Consider the following 15,197-nt stretch of genomic DNA (forward strand, 5'->3'; position numbering starts at 1 on the left):
CTCAGCGCAAACAGCGGTCCTTGGATATTGAAAGTTGCTGAAACACAAATTATTCACTTTTTTTTTTTCCTTTGTTTGTTTTGAAAGTAGTCAGACAAAAAAAAAAAAAAAAAGTATTTTACTGTTTATTTCCAAGCAAAGGAATACAATGAAGAAGATATCCCAGGAAGGTGGATATATTTTTGGGGGTGGGGGAAGTGTGTGTGTGTGTGGGGGGGGGGGGGGGGGGGGTCTAAAATAAAGTACTTTCCATTACAAATGGAGGAGGAGTTTGCTCCTTTGGTCAGCATTTGGTTGAAATTGAGTGAAATTATGAGTAGCCCACCCCTTCACCTAATAACCCCCCTCCTCTTCCTCCTCCTCCTCCTCACCTCCCCTCCCTCCTCTTCTATTGACTGACTCTCCTGCATCATACTGGAGACCCCGTTGAGCGGATCTTTTCTCTCTATAAAGAGAAGACGCGCCTCAGCCGCGTTTGAGATGATCGCAGGGATTTTTTTTTTTCCTCCACCTTCCTCCGAAACCTCTCCCTGGACTTGTATCTGATCTCACCCCGCGTTTGAACCTGCGGAGCCCTGCTTGCGGGTGCGTTTGAATGACGCGGGATTTCCCAGCCTGCGCTCGCCAAGTGCCGGATCCGACCGACAGCATCTCCATCCTCTCCATCCGGAGGAGGATTTAGACACTTTTTTTTTTTTTTTTGCTTTTTTTACGGTGCGTCGTGGTTTACCGTTTAGGAGTTCCTCGGGACAGATGGCTGCGCTGACGATACAAAGGACTGACAACTTTTTGCACACCTTCCTGCAGGTTTGTGACGCGGAGTTTTTGTTTTTTTTTCTCCCGATTTTACGCAAATGCGCCATTTCGGACTCGTGGATTTGTTCCACGTGTCTGACCTAAGTCAGTTTAGAATACTCATCGGTGATGAGTTTTGGAAAATTCGTGGATTTTTTTTTCTAGTAATTCTTCTAAAATCTTCTTCTCGTGCCAAGTGAACTTTCCTCGAGGAAGAAAATCAAGTCCACTTGCCACGAGAAGAAGATTTTGACAAGAATTACCCGTGACCTGGATGACTGAGAACCTCCTTGGACATTTTTTTCAAATATACAACTGGATTAGACTATTCGGGAAAAAAAAAAAAAAAAAAAAAAAAAAAAGATTGTGATCTTGTTTGTTTGCTTGCAACCACACAGGATCGCACCCCCAGCTCTTCTCCGGAGGGAGCGCCCAACGCCCTCTCCTTCCTGGCCACCACCTGTAGCCAAGCCTGGCAGGTCGGCGGCGCCATGGGCTCGGAGGGCTCCCAGTTCCCGTACGAGGGCACGGTCAGCTCCACGTCCGGGATGTTTCAGCTCTGGAGCAACGACATGACGCCCGGCACGGCCCTCAGCACGCACCAAATGACCTTCACCGTTCCCAAGGTGCAGTTCCCTGGACACATGCAGTCTGGCCTGAGCCACCATCACCACCACCACCCTCATCACCATCATCACCATCACCATCACCATGAGCTGCCTCTCACCCCTCCGGCCGAGCCGCCTTCGTCGTACTCTTTCGAACTCTCCCCGGTCAAAGTGCTGTCCTCACAGCCGCAGACCAACGGCGCCTACTACCCCCAGCACAACGGCGTGGGGCAAAACTTCTCCAGTTTCCTCCAGAACTCCTCCGCCAGGCATCATCTGCCCGGGGGCCACGTGGAGGAAGGGCAGCAATGGTGGAGTCTGCCGCAAACCAACACGACCCCCTCCAACCACCCCTTCTCCCTGGGCAGACAGCTGGTGTTGGGTCACCAGCCTCAGATCGCCGCGCTTCTCCAGGGGACCTCCAAGGGCCTGCTTAGCTCCACGCGCCGCTGCAGACGCTGCAAGTGCCCCAACTGCCAAACTAACGGCGGCGGGTTGGAGTTCGGTAAGAAGAGACTGCACATCTGCCACATTCCGGAGTGCGGCAAAGTGTACAAGAAGACCTCTCACCTCAAGGCCCACCTGCGCTGGCACGCCGGCGAGCGGCCCTTCATCTGTAACTGGCTCTTCTGCGGGAAAAGCTTCACCCGTTCGGACGAGCTCCAGCGGCACCTCCGCACGCACACCGGGGAGAAACGTTTCGGGTGCCAGCAGTGCGGCAAGAGGTTCATGAGGAGCGACCACCTCTCCAAGCACGTCAAGACCCACCAGACCAGGAAGAGCCGGTCCGGGCAGTCGTCACAGAGCACGGAGCCTCTGCTCGCCAACATCAAGAGAGAGTGATCTCCCGCCCCTCCGGTGCGTCCTTCGAAAAAGCGATAATAGTAATAATATACGGAACTTGCAGAATGTGTGACTTTTACTTTGCGCCATAGGTTTGCACTAGAGGGTAAGCAACACGCTCCCCTTACTTTTTTGTGTCGTCCGAGCCCTACGCTCGACCTCGAGTAGTGTGATAAAATGTGTCTAGAGACTTTGTGTGCTCTTTAATACGGGGGAACGACGCCACCCCAATCTTACTTGGGCGACGTCGTGAGAAATGTGCTGCGTTCGGTGTCTCTAAACTAAAAAAAAAAAAAAAAAAAAAGCACCAGGGAACAAAACTGATTGTATGCCTTTAACAAAGAAAACGTCTGTTTTAAAATCGAAAGGAGGAGAGAAAAAAAAAAAGTGTCAGCGATACCTGATGTAAATATTTATGTGAGGAATGTGGCAGGCGCGAGCTAAATTCGGTCTTGACGTGTTATACGTTACGATGTCCGGTATAAATCTTTGCCTTAGTGCAGCAAAAGGTTGCTGTATAAACATTCCCTGGAAACACGGCGTCACAACTGAAAGGGTTGCGGTTAATAATTCGACTTTACTCCGAAACACGTCCCGGTTTCTCCGTTTCCTTGACCTTCGGAACGATCTCATCTGAGACAGTCAAAAAATGTCCTCCTTTTTTTTTTTTTTTTTTTTTTTTTTTGTAAATTATGTAAAGCTATGAACAATTCTATCGGGGTTATGGCCGCATGTAAATTTGAATAAACATCGTCCTTGTTGAAACCGTTTCCCTAATGCTGTTTTCGCACCATTACAAGTCTCTCTAACGTAAACACCCGCTCTGACGCCTAATGTAAGTCCCATTCCTCCAAGCGCGTGTGCATAAAGGCCATCGGAGCTCTTAAAGAGCTGACATTTTATTTAAATAATAACCCGGGTTTAATCAGTATACAAATGCCGCTCATTGTGCCGTGGGCGCTAAGGAAGAGGCACTTAAAGAAGACCCGACGCGGCGGGCCCGTTCAAAGACCTTCGCACCTCGGAGTAAATACCCATCCCATTGACGGGTGTGTTTGTCTCGCCTTCTGCAATCAAGTTCACAGTCATGTGGCTTTTAATGGGTGTTTTCTTTCTCTCAATGGATGAGATTGAGTCAACAGATGCGACGGGGAGCGCAGGAGAGGAATTCCCTGTGAATGGGACCCCTGTTGCCGAGACCCCCCTCGCTGGTGACAGAAACTCCCTTTGATTTTGCACCCTTGTGAAAGTTAATACCGGCCCCCCCCCCCGGTCCCCGGTCCCCCGGTCCCCCTCCTCCATATATCACCGTGGTGTTACGATAGGTCCCGCTTTACAGCCCAGAAAGGGTCTTTATTCAGAGGCCAGCCAACCAGATGTCTGCTCATCCAGGGGTTTCTTCTCTTTGTCATTAAGTCTGTTTGAACTTTCTCCAAGGGGGACGTCGGAGCGAGCGGGAAAGCGTTTCCTGCGGGGATTTTTAGAAGTCCCCCGGAAAATGCCTCTCTAATATTTTGCTTTAATTAAGATACGGGCGTCGTAAGAAAAGGCATACCAAAATGTCTATAAAGCGCTGACGGTAATGTTGAAATTGACAGGTAGCAGTGACGGTGAAAAACGAAAAACCCTGCGAATGCAAAAAAAAAAAAAAAAAAAGACACGCTTTATTTGATACGATACAACAGTTTCTACTCAGTCGAACATGGCATTAACCGTCCTGATTTAATACGAGCTCATTTGTTTCTCTATAGTGGTATTTCTTTGTGTTACATACAAAGCGGCCTCGTCAGCAACTATGAAAACACGCCGGGTCACATTAACTGCGCATTGATTTTATGAGATGGTTCCATTCACCTGACCTCTAACAACTTGTCTAGTTTGTGTCATTTTCCACAGCTTTTGTTTCAGCGTGAAGCCTGAAATGTGAAGCCTATTGATCTTTGGTGCAGCTGTATGGTCCAACAAAACCCCAAAAAGGAAAGCCCTGTGTGGACCTCTACTGGCCAAAAAGAAGAACTGACCTGATTTTAGCAAAAAAGAAAATAAAAAAAAATTACCAACTCAATCATCGTGTGTCATCAAGGCTTTGCAATTAACATGGAAACAAACCTATCCCTGCATGTTTTTTTTTTTTTTCCCGTAAGACTAGTGGTAAACTGATTGTTCTTTTCTGTTATGTTTTTTGTTTTTTTTTTGTAAAAAGCAAACCATTAAAAGAATGAAACAAGCTGCTGCTCTTGGCACTTGGTGCGGAGAAGGGGCATCCAGATTGATCTGTTTATCCAGCAGAACGTCATCCTTCAGTTTGATCGACTCGAGCCGGAACATCTCTTGTTGTGCCCGGGTCATTCTCCAACTTGCACGCTGATGTTTTTTTTTTTTTTTTTTTTGTGCGAGGCGTTACAGGATTCACTGTACAGTATTTAAAGTCCATGAGGCCCCACAGAGATTACATGGTTGGTGCACAGTTTTGACATGAAAACAGTGGATTCATCCAAATAAAAAAACAAAAACAAAACAAAGAACCCCTTCAGATTAAACCAGCTAACCCTGTTTACGGACAAGCAACCTGTTTCATCCTGGGGTCAAGGATCCTTGCGAAGAAGCAGGGCGCAAGAATTTCATGCGGTGCGTTATGTCAGCACCGATTTTTGCAAATCATTGGGAGTCGCCCAGCGAGAGAGAGAGAAAAGAAGTGATCTCATACCCATACAAACCACCAGGAGGCCCCCTCATACTTTTTCTGTCTGGTTGCGTACATGTTTGCCCCATAGCGGAAAGATTTCTTCACTTTCGGTTGAAATTCCAAGCTTCTTGCAGCATGCACAGACCAAGTGTTTGCACTTTTATCAACATTAACAACTAACTGCAGTTGTCAGCAGGGGAATGACAAAATGCACTGATGTAGATGTTTTTGTCTTCACAACCGAGCATCGGAAAAAAAAAAGGAAAATTTACCAGAGTACATTAAGAGCCGACACCTCGCTTAGCCCTCCATTCATACACACACACACACACACACACACACGCGCATTCTTCTGCCAAAACAAACACAAGCACGCACGTTAACTCCAGTGACGGCCCCAATTAGGAATGGATATTTCTCTTTTAACAAATTCCCCTTGCCCTTTGACAGAAATAAGAGCATAGTATACAAACTCTCAAACAGGTAAAAAGAAAAAAAAAATAAACACAAAGTGGCTTCAGAGTCTCGAACTCCAGTCAGTCACGTCCCTGTTTAACGGCTCTCTATAAGCAGGAGTCATTTCGGAAATGCAACCAATCATAACTTCATACGTCCCTTCGGGTTACTTCCGGAGAAGTTCGTCAGGTCGTGGACCGGCAGCAGACGCGTCTTCGACCCCCCCCCTCCATTAGCCGTCGCTATCGGCGTCCTTCCTCCGCCCCGGGAGACGTCGGCTCTCAGAGTTCATAGGTCATCCTCGGCGAGCTGAGTCAGGTTGCTCGGGCGTCGTCCCACCGAGGGTCCCGACGTTGCCGCCTGAACCCCGGCGTCGACGGCTGAACTTCTACGGCAGCCGTCCCCCGCTCTCTGCCGGGCAGACATCAACTATTTCAATAACATCATTTAAGTTGCAATCAGTGAGTGATTTTTTCCATCCAGCGGGAAAGCATTCCATTTAGCCGTAAAAAAAAAAAAAAAAAATTCCACCCACTCCTCCGAGGGAGACAATGATCTGCTTCAGATAGGCATCTCTCACTCGCTTCCTTGTCTGGCTCAATCAGCTTCCTGTTTGTTTTATACTAAGCCAATCCAGCTTGAGTAAACAGAGAAAGGACAGAAGAACAACAATACGGCGGCCCTGTCGACGTGCTCCCCTCGGGGGGCATTAGCCCGGCGATGACAGAAGGGGGACGTGGCTAATGGTAATGTAAAGCCCAACAATGTTTTTTTTTTTTTTTTTTTTTTTTTTTTGCTCCAAATTTAATGTACCCGTAGCCGTGTCACAATTTGTGTGAAAACGCGGCGATGATACTATCTTAAGCGGCAGATGTAAATTTCATCGTGTTCCAAATGCATTCTTTTTTCGTCCAATAGGGGGAGAAATAACTCTTCCCATGAATCCGAGTGCACGTGTGCGTATGTGTGGGTGAGCGGGAAAAAAAAATGATTGCTATTTACTCAAGTCTTTCTTCAGATGAGTTAAAGGTAACGAGCACGTTTGAATTACTGTTATGAGTTGTACAACGGCCCCATTATTTCCCGAGCGCGCAGCTTCCCGTGGCTTGCATTGTGATTAATCTTCCCATTACGGGTGTCGAATTAGAACTTGTAAGGGAGCTCGATTGGGTTACGTGCAAAACAATCACAACGTAAGTATAACACCGAGGCCCGCCGTGAAGACAGCTTAGAGGCCGCGTTCGCACAGGAGCGCACACACTACCTGCGTGGTGGGTAAGTGCAGCCCGTTTGACACAGCCGGACCGTTTGGCTGATCGGCGAAAGCCAGCTCGACGTGCGAGGGGGAAACAGTGTGCGAGTCAGCAGGGCACGGCGGGGCCAGCGTGGGCTGCGAATGCAAACACAGGTGGGTCACTTCTTACCGTCTCATCGTTATTTGCGCGTCCTGTCATTATAACTCTTTGCGCGTCCGTTCTCGAGGAGTCGTCTCGTGCGTCGTGAATAGAAATAGGAGTTAAAAGGGCTGTAAGTAAGAGGAGACGGTTGAGGAAACCTACATCTCGCAGTGAGAACGCCTCACTGGGTCCTTGGTTGTGGCCGTGGCTGGGCAGGTAGAGGGCTGGCAGGGAGGTGTTGTGGGAGTGAAGGGAGGGCAGCTTGTGACGGTCGATAGAAGCGGAAGAGTGAGGTCGTAGGCCGCCGGCCGCGGACAAAGGGGGTCTCATGCAGCGGCCCAGGCTATTGGACTTGCTCTCTCGCCGCTGGTACTCGATAGGTGACTGTAAGGCTGAAAGACCAAAAACGACAAACACGGACGCTTTTGAGTGCTTTTCGTGGTATCCTCAAGAAAAACCATGTCTGTGTCCTCCAGACGTTGAGGATTGAGCATTCTTTTTGTTTGTTTACTCTCTCTCTAAAGGATAGATTTTTAGGAAGGACGAAAAAAAAAAATAGCGGTTTAAAAAAAAAAATCGAAAATTAAACAAAAGGGGAACGCTGGAGAATTTGGTCGATGTCAAAGAAGCACGCCAAGATATACCAAACCGCTGCAAAGGGATTGGGATATTTCATAAACACTTGTGGGATGTTAATGTTATTTGTAGTAAACTCCTCGCCCGAACCCCGATGGGACACTAGAATACAAAATAGTCACTAGACACGTCGTTAAGAGGACCATTTTAACTTATTTCTTTTGATATAATAACAAATCAGCAAAAGCGGCGAACCGGCCAAAACATCTGCTGGAAAGCTGGCGAAGCTGCGATCCCGATTTAGTTTCCCCTCATTGTGAATTTTATGGTCAAGAGTTGTGTTCCTCGTTTGTGTTTTTGGAATTGATTGTATAATACAACAGACTTGAAGCATGATATTTTGTAAGGATAATAATAATAATGATCTCAACGCCTCCTCCGAATGGAGAGAGGATCCGCCGAGCTGAGCTGCGGATGATTCGTCACGACCGCGACTTACCGTTAAGGAAGTTGCGCTGAGTTTCCAAGATCTGAACCACGTCGTTGACCCAGGCCCGGCAGATTTCGGGAGTGGCGGCCAGCAACTGGAAGCGCACCACGCTGCCATCGGGGTTGCGTGATGTCAGCACGAAGCGTGCATCATCTCCATCAACGCCGGGCTCCACCCCCAGGCAGCTCACCTGGAAAATATTACATCTGACTAGCATCTGTGAGGAGTCTATCCATGCCCAGTCCCTTGTTAAACTTCATCAGCGCATGCAAACCTTAAAAAACAAAACAAAAAAAAAAAACAATCTGTGTGTTATGTAACGCGTGCTGATTTAGGCAAGAGTTTGTGTGGCATGAATCTGTTATGCAAGTGAAAAGTCTGGACTAAGTTTCCCTTGTCATTCCTGGATATTCTATTCGGGTTAAACACGCCCCGCGGTTGATCTGGCTTGTTTTTACTGGTTTTAGCGGGTGCTCACCTTGATGCTGTTCTTGAAGATGTACCCGGGGATCGAGAAGCCTTTCTTCCTGTCGATCGGCTCGCTGAAGATGACCATTTGCTCGAACAGGAAGACCCTCCTGTCCTTCGCGCGAGATAGAAGGCTGCCGTCGTGCTCGGTGACGGTGAAGGTGTCCTGCTGAAGTAGTTTTCCCTGCGCCGTGATCTTCCCCTGGTACCCAAAACACGACGGAGGAAGCGGTCACAGCGTGTTTGTCTCACCGGGCTGAATATTTGGCACGGGGAGGTCTAATTTTTCGCCAGACTCACATCGAAGCCCTGCAGCCGGCCCACATTCATCATGTCGTTGCAGCGTTTTGGCACAAAACACATCACCTCTACGGCTTTCTGTTCAATAGGAAAATAAAAAACAAACAAGGTTTAAAAAGAATAGCCAAACAATCCTCCTTAAACCTTGATGCAGCCCATCACCTACCTCCAAGTCCTCCGTGTCCATCCCAGCTTTGGTGTAGTACTTCAGGAAGTCCTGTTCAAATAAACACAGCATGGAAACCAGAGCATTCCAGGTTTACTACTCAGAGTCTGCCGAGGACATCTGGAAGAGTATTTATAGGTGCTAAACCCACCTTTCATTTAAATGCCAAAGGGCGCGCTTTAATATTCAAAGTTTTACACGAAAGGATGCCGTTTAATGACCGTCTTCAAAGACTAAATCGAGGTGTGTTTCGTTTTGTTTTTATCCCAAACGAGGTGGATAAACATGGAGTTCCGTGATGTCGTCGCTTCTTCTCTGACGGAAACAGTATCGGCGTATGCAATACGACACGGCCGCATGGTAAAGGGGGACCACATGCACTCACGCTTGTACCTTTACCGCCTCGGGACTGACCGCTGACCGCTGACCGCGCGCTTTCGCACAGCTGAGCTCGGACATGCGCGCGCGTGTGTTTTTATGGGTTCGTCTGGGTGTTAGTTTGCGCTCGGCCGAATGGCACCGCGCCCGGTTATTCACCTTGAGCAGCAGCTGGTACTTCATGATCCTCTGGACGGGTTTGATGAGCAGGTCATTGAGCTGCAGCCGGTGGCCCAGGTGCTGCCGCAAGTCCTGGAGCCAAACATCGCAACGGTCAACGCGCATGCGGGGAAGACGTTTGACGGCGCGACAAACTTCCCACCTCGAAATATGTTTCGATGTATTCTGAGACGATGTGCTCCGACTTGGGTTTGTTCTGACAGTAGACGACGTACATGTGGAGACGCCTTTCCTGCGTAATAAGAAAGACACACAACCCTTAATTTCAGACGGTCATTACGGCTCGCGTACGACTTAATGACGTTGTTTGCGAACAGACATAAGGTTATGTATAATTTACCCCGGTTACCCTCTGTGTAACCAGAGCCTTTTAGAGCTGGCCGCTCTGAGACTGTACCTAGCAACAAGCTGCATGGCTTTGTAACCTAGAAACCGCTGAGCCGCTGAATATAGCCATCGTGTCACAATGCTGAAAACCGAAGGGTGTGACAAAACGGAGGAGCGAGCTCCTCGTGCCAGTGTGTCCGCAGCTTACGTACACACGAGCGTATGTTGCTCGTGCGTGTGCGTGCGCACGTCGAATAATGGCGACACGTCTCTTGTTAAAAGCGGATTGGATTCTCTGCTTTTCATTAGTTCGACACCGCGCTCGGATTTAGTTACAAGTTTCTTTATTCCACCGCGGGGCCTTTAACGTTGATTATATCTCGAGCCCCGTTTTTATTTAACTGTTGAAAAAAAAAAAAAAGCAAGGAAGTGACGATTGAAAAAAGAGACGGACATTTAACTTAGTTGTTGTCGGACAAAGCGGAGTTTGGCCGATATTACTCTGTCTCCTCTGTCCGCATGTGCCACTGCTTAACCAATAAACATAAATGAATTTGCTCCCTGTGTAAACCCTGTGACTATAGCAGCCTTCAGATTCAAAGAAAAAAATATACTTAATTGAATCTCTTACAAAGAAAAGAAAAAAAAGGCATATCAAAGAGCCTGCGCTCGGGGTTTGTTATTCCTTGTGTTATTCGTGTTGTCTTTTTCTGGCTGTTTTTTTTTCCCTGATGCTTCCTGACCAGTCTAGCCCCCAGACTGGAAAATGGCCAGTGTGTTGTTCCTGTGTGTGTGTGGACGGGTGTAAGCGACACAAGCTGAGACTGAGACGTATCAATAATACGGGAGGAAAGACTCTGACAGTTGGGGAGAGACAGAAAGAGTTACAGTGTGGGATAAACAGGCTCTCGCAGTGTTTTCATAGCTGTATTTACACCCACTCCAAACAGCACAAGGAAGTAGACCCAGACACTTCCAGTGATATGCATGCTAGCATGTGTGTGTGCGCGTGTGTGTGTGTGTGTGTGTGTGTGTGTGTGTGTGTGTGTGTGTGTGTGTGTGTGTGTGTGTGCCCACACAGTAGTCACACTCACATGTTTAATGAAGAGCTTAGCCAGTCGTTCTGGCTCTGCCAAACACTTCTCCAGCTCTCCCAGGAAGTAGCTATGGAGAAAACAGATACACACATACACACACACGTGTGCACAGTGACACACATATACACACACACACACACACAGACACACACAAAGAGAAATTTCAAAAAACAGAAGGTCTTATTTTTATCTTTACATGCCACTCCTTTGTCCCACAGTCAGCCACATCCACTTCATTGTTTTTCTTTTACTTTGAATGCAACCGGAGTGAACATGTTGTTTAAAAAAAAAAAAAATGAAAGAAAATGGCCCACAGATTTAAAGGCTTACTCTTTATGCCAGTCAAATATTTGGTGAATGTTCCCGAAAACAATCTTGTCTTTTCCCTTCATGTCCTCCAGTACACCTTTAGAGTTCATTGTAGCCATGTAGCCCTGTAAAGAGAATTACACAATTCAGTTCATCGCTAAAAGAATAAGAAATAAAACCCTCCGCCTGTCTCTAACAGCAGCGAATGTGCTGCAGCCGCCACGCAACAGCTGATATCAAGCTTTTATTATCTTTCAAATGAAGACTGTTTGCTCCGAACCAAAATATCTCCAGCTATTTAAGGCACCGGGGGAGAGGGATCATCTTGTAACATAATGCTTCTCAAGCTCATAATTCACCAAATCTGCTTCAGACCAAAGACTCCGGATTGGAGGAAAGTGCAGGAGCTGTGATGATAAGGATTTAGAGCTCTTTCAGACGGACCGGGTGTATGACTAACTTTCCACCTCTGTGTCAGAGCCGACTGCGCGTTCATAGCCGTCAGGCTGCGAGGTTTACCTCCACTATGAGCCCGAGGTCTGCCACATAGTGCTTCTCCGTCTCGATAAGCTCCTTCAATACGTACCTGTTGAGATAAAAATAAGGACGGATGAGAGGTTGTCTGCAAACAAATATATTTTCCATGTCGCAAAGCCTGCTACACATTTCCAGCGTCCCGAAGTTTTATTTGAAATGGAGTGATAGCATAAATTGAATTTTGGATGTTTCTTGGAAAGCTCAATGTGATTTGCGGAAAGATCAGCCCAGTGGTACATTTTATTAGTCCTAACCTGGAACACCGCCGGTGGAATCCACCCTGACTTTAGGTCAACGACATTGCAAACATGCAAAAATGTAAGTCTTAATTTGTAAGAAACAACAACAAAACAAGGGAAAAAAAGCTAAAGTTACATTTTCATGGTCCCTTTAACAACGAATCACAGATTTCCCAGAGTAGTCATGAAGGTGGCTTTCTGCAGTGAATATGTTGTGTAGTGTCAATTCCGACAGGGGGGAGGGGGATTTCTGTGTGGAGTTTTGCATGTTCACCGGAATCCAAAAACACACATTAGGTTCATTGGAGACCCCGAATTGCCCCGACATGTGAATGAGAGAGCGAGTGGCCGTGTGTGTCCATTTGCGGCCCTGTGATTGACAGGTGTAGTTCTGCCAATGACAGCCGGGATAGGCTCCGCCCCTGCGACCATGACTGCAGGATCATGATGATGATTAATCAACATATCCATCATAATCGAATAATTTCACAGATATACGATTCACTTTCCAGAGATAAATGGTTCCCAACATTTAAATTCGTCAATTTCTTTCAATATTCATTTTTTGTTACATTGCATTTGGAACATTCATGATGTTACCTTGTAAGCGTAGGCCACAGCAGACATGGGCATTTTACAGCCCGCGGGCCACATCCGGCCCATTTCTCTTATTTATCCAGCGCGCCAAACTATTTTCTTGAATATTTTAAGAAGTATTTTCAATCAATATTGAATTTAGAAACTCCTTATTTTTTTCCTTTTGTGTAATTTTGTACGGACCATTACATACGAAATAATGTCTGTACATTTGTATGATCATGAATGATTTTAAAGTTGAAATAAAATGCCAAAACATTTAAACGGCAATTTAAATTTTGTTCAATTTACTTGATACCTAGTCAGCCCGCGCATAAAAATTAAATAAGATATGTGGCCCGCCAGCCAAAATAATTGCCCACCCCTGGGCTCCAGTGTTTTGTGTTCGTCTTCTTTTTACCAACTTTTTACCAACTTTAAAAACCTGCAAAATCTGACCGTGTCCTGCCGCTGACTTGCTATTCAGCCCAAAGGATTCTTCAAAAACATCTTGTATTACATGACATCGGCGCTTTTGTGAGGACAAACGTGACATATGGAATAACCCAAGGCGGCTTTCTAGAGCCTCTACTGTCCAGCATCTGCAATGTCCCATTTTGCTACTGTGTCGGAAAACAATAACACTTCTTCAAATGGACAATTAAAGTTCTTATGTGATTGTCGTGGAGATCTGCATGAGCGAATTAACAGGAAACGAGCCTCGAAAAATGCACGTTGACACAATGAGCGTTGGAGTGTGCCAATATTTTCTTCTCGAATTGTCTAGTTATCCTGAATCAACTAAAAAACTAATTATAACAGAATGTTTAATGCTGACTTTGCTACTATGAAATGTACAGATCCAGACAAAATTTTTTTGCCGTTGTCGGACTCAGGGCTAAATTAGCTCCGCTGGAGTTAAAGAGGCTTAAATTCAGCGGGATTTAAAAAAGAAAAAAAAAAAAAAATTCATACCTTAATCTCTTTGAAGCTTTTCTACTTTTCTACAGAGAGGTTTCTCAGACAGCTGCAGCTGTTTCAGAATGCCTCCCATAACAAAGACCGAGAAAGTTCAGCCTGGTTCTTAAATGTCACAGTGTTAAATGAACCGATTTTAAGACGCTGTCACTTATGATTTAACTCTTGGAACATTTTCTATGTTTTTATTACTAGCTGTTTTGTCATTTTATACCATATTAAGTCTTCAAAACAGTTCCCTTCTTTTCAGCACACCATCAAATATACGAGCTGAAAATAAAAATATAACTACATATTTTATTCCCGCATCACCTTAAATAGTGATATCTTTAGATCACAAATCTACAGGTCAGAGGAACCAAAGTCTCGGTCTAAAATGTATTTATTATCTGCTTATTCATAATGAAAGTTCTAAGATCATTTGATAGATATGCTATATTCCCCAATTCCAAGACAAATATGGAGAGATGTGCTATTAGCCTCATATCTGAATAAAACTTGAGAAATATCTGGCCAGCTCCAGTTCTTAGCACTTTTAAATTCAGGCTTTCTGAACAGAACTGTCTATTTCAATTTAATTTATGATATGGGACACACCACATATTATAAATTAAGACTTTAAGGTGTATTTTAATGACTATACTGTTAAAACCGGGCAGCAGGGGGGTGCAGGGGTCGGCCTCACAGGGCGAAGGACCCTGGTTCGAGTCCAACGAGGGAACCTTTCTGTGTGGGTTTGCATTTTCTCCCTGAGTCTGCGAGGATTTTCTCCAGGTCTCCGGTTTCCTCCCAAGTCCAAAAACATTCAACAGGTTAAAAAAGTTGGGAAAATTGTGAGTGAATGGCTGTCTGTCTGTATATGTGGGCCTGCAATTGACTGGTGATGGATGGAGGGATGTTTTTCAAACCTGCTGCAGAAATGAACTGCCCTTGTGATGACACTATCCGCATATTTTGCAGTGATATTTGAAAATGGTTAAATCAATGGCAAAAAAAATAGTTATGACATTTGCACAGTATGTGTTACGTACATTTCATTTCACGCCACATTTAGGTAAATCTTTCCGGAAGATGTGAGTAAAATTTCACCGATCTGTATCCAAAAGTTTAATTTCTCTGTATCAAAGTCCAATAATGTGCACAGTTAGTTGAGATTTCATCTGTTACCCGTAACATCAAAAAAAAACCAATCACTGTATCTACTTTCCTTAGTTATTCATGACAAGGACCTTAAAAGTAAGCAGCTAATTCTGATCCACCTATAAATCTTTGAAATGTGTGCCGTTGCATCTCCTTCCACAACGCCGCGCCAAAACACCCTCGACAAATGAGGCCCTCTTTCCTTAATATGAAGAATTATCCAGAAAACTATTTAAATATGTTGATGCCAAAGAGCCCGGAGGTAAATTCAAGTGTTTATGTGTGTTTGTGTTGTACCCTGCAATAATGTTTGATTTAGCGGGGCTTGTGGCGGCTGATCCTTCACGGGGTTATCATAACACAATCATTGCTCACACACCCCTTGGAATAGACTGAGCCCTTATAATAGTATATATCTGTGCACAAGTGTGTTTGTGTGTGTGTATACACATTCATATATATATATATATATATATATATATATGTAAACAGTTCCCCAACCAGCTTGTCTAGCCGACTGTGATTTTGAGCCAAATTGCGCAGCGTCCAGTTTTTACTTTTTTTAACGCAATAGATACTCCGCCAACACAAACTGATAAATAATTATGTCAAGTGTTATTTACAACAATTTTTGGAACAAATGATACAAAG

General features: G+C 45.5%; 2 protein-coding genes across 4 annotated transcripts in view; one reads left to right on the top strand and one right to left on the bottom strand.

Annotated features, from left to right (window-relative positions):
* Positions 1–477: 477 nt before the first annotated feature.
* On the top strand, positions 478–3,011 carry sp5l (Sp5 transcription factor-like). The gene is made up of 2 exons (XM_086141185.1): positions 478–807; positions 1,194–3,011. Exons 1-2 carry the CDS (start codon positions 754–756, stop codon positions 2,244–2,246), a joined length of 1,107 nt encoding a protein of 368 aa, XP_085997311.1. The 5' UTR covers positions 478–753; the 3' UTR covers positions 2,247–3,011.
* Positions 3,012–5,043: 2,032 nt separating this feature from the next.
* Positions 5,044–15,197, bottom strand: part of arhgef25a (Rho guanine nucleotide exchange factor (GEF) 25a) — a 43,590-nt gene continuing 33,436 nt past the window's right edge. For 2 of the 3 annotated variants that reach the window (XM_086141182.1, XM_086141183.1), the window contains 12 exons: positions 11,596–11,662; positions 11,098–11,201; positions 10,765–10,834; positions 9,486–9,575; positions 9,323–9,415; positions 8,786–8,836; positions 8,620–8,697; positions 8,330–8,521; positions 7,861–8,041; positions 6,948–7,177; positions 6,653–6,778; positions 5,044–5,799 (listed from right to left, as the gene is read on the bottom strand). In XM_086141182.1, coding sequence (XP_085997308.1) covers positions 5,677–5,799; positions 6,653–6,778; positions 6,948–7,177; positions 7,861–8,041; positions 8,330–8,521; positions 8,620–8,697; positions 8,786–8,836; positions 9,323–9,415; positions 9,486–9,575; positions 10,765–10,834; positions 11,098–11,201; positions 11,596–11,662 — 1,405 coding nt within the window. In that variant the 3' untranslated portion in view covers positions 5,044–5,676. The remainder of the gene's footprint in view (positions 5,800–6,652; positions 6,779–6,947; positions 7,178–7,860; positions 8,042–8,329; positions 8,522–8,619; positions 8,698–8,785; positions 8,837–9,322; positions 9,416–9,485; positions 9,576–10,764; positions 10,835–11,097; positions 11,202–11,595; positions 11,663–15,197) is intronic. The other variant, XM_086141184.1, reaches the window with a different exon arrangement.

Source organism: Fistularia commersonii, chromosome 34 (assembly GCF_037954325.1).
Source record: "Fistularia commersonii isolate RoL2024-O1a breed Wild chromosome 34, RoL_Fcom_v1.0, whole genome shotgun sequence".
Lineage (NCBI taxonomy): Eukaryota > Metazoa > Chordata > Actinopteri > Syngnathiformes > Fistulariidae > Fistularia > Fistularia commersonii.

Coding starts and splice junctions, on each gene's coding strand:
- sp5l (XM_086141185.1), top strand. CDS start 754: ATGGCTGCGCTGACGATACAAAGGACTGACAACTTTTTGCACACCTTC. Junction 808..1,193: donor TTTTGCACACCTTCCTGCAG/GTTTGTGACGCG, acceptor GCAACCACACAG/GATCGCACCCCCAGCTCTTC.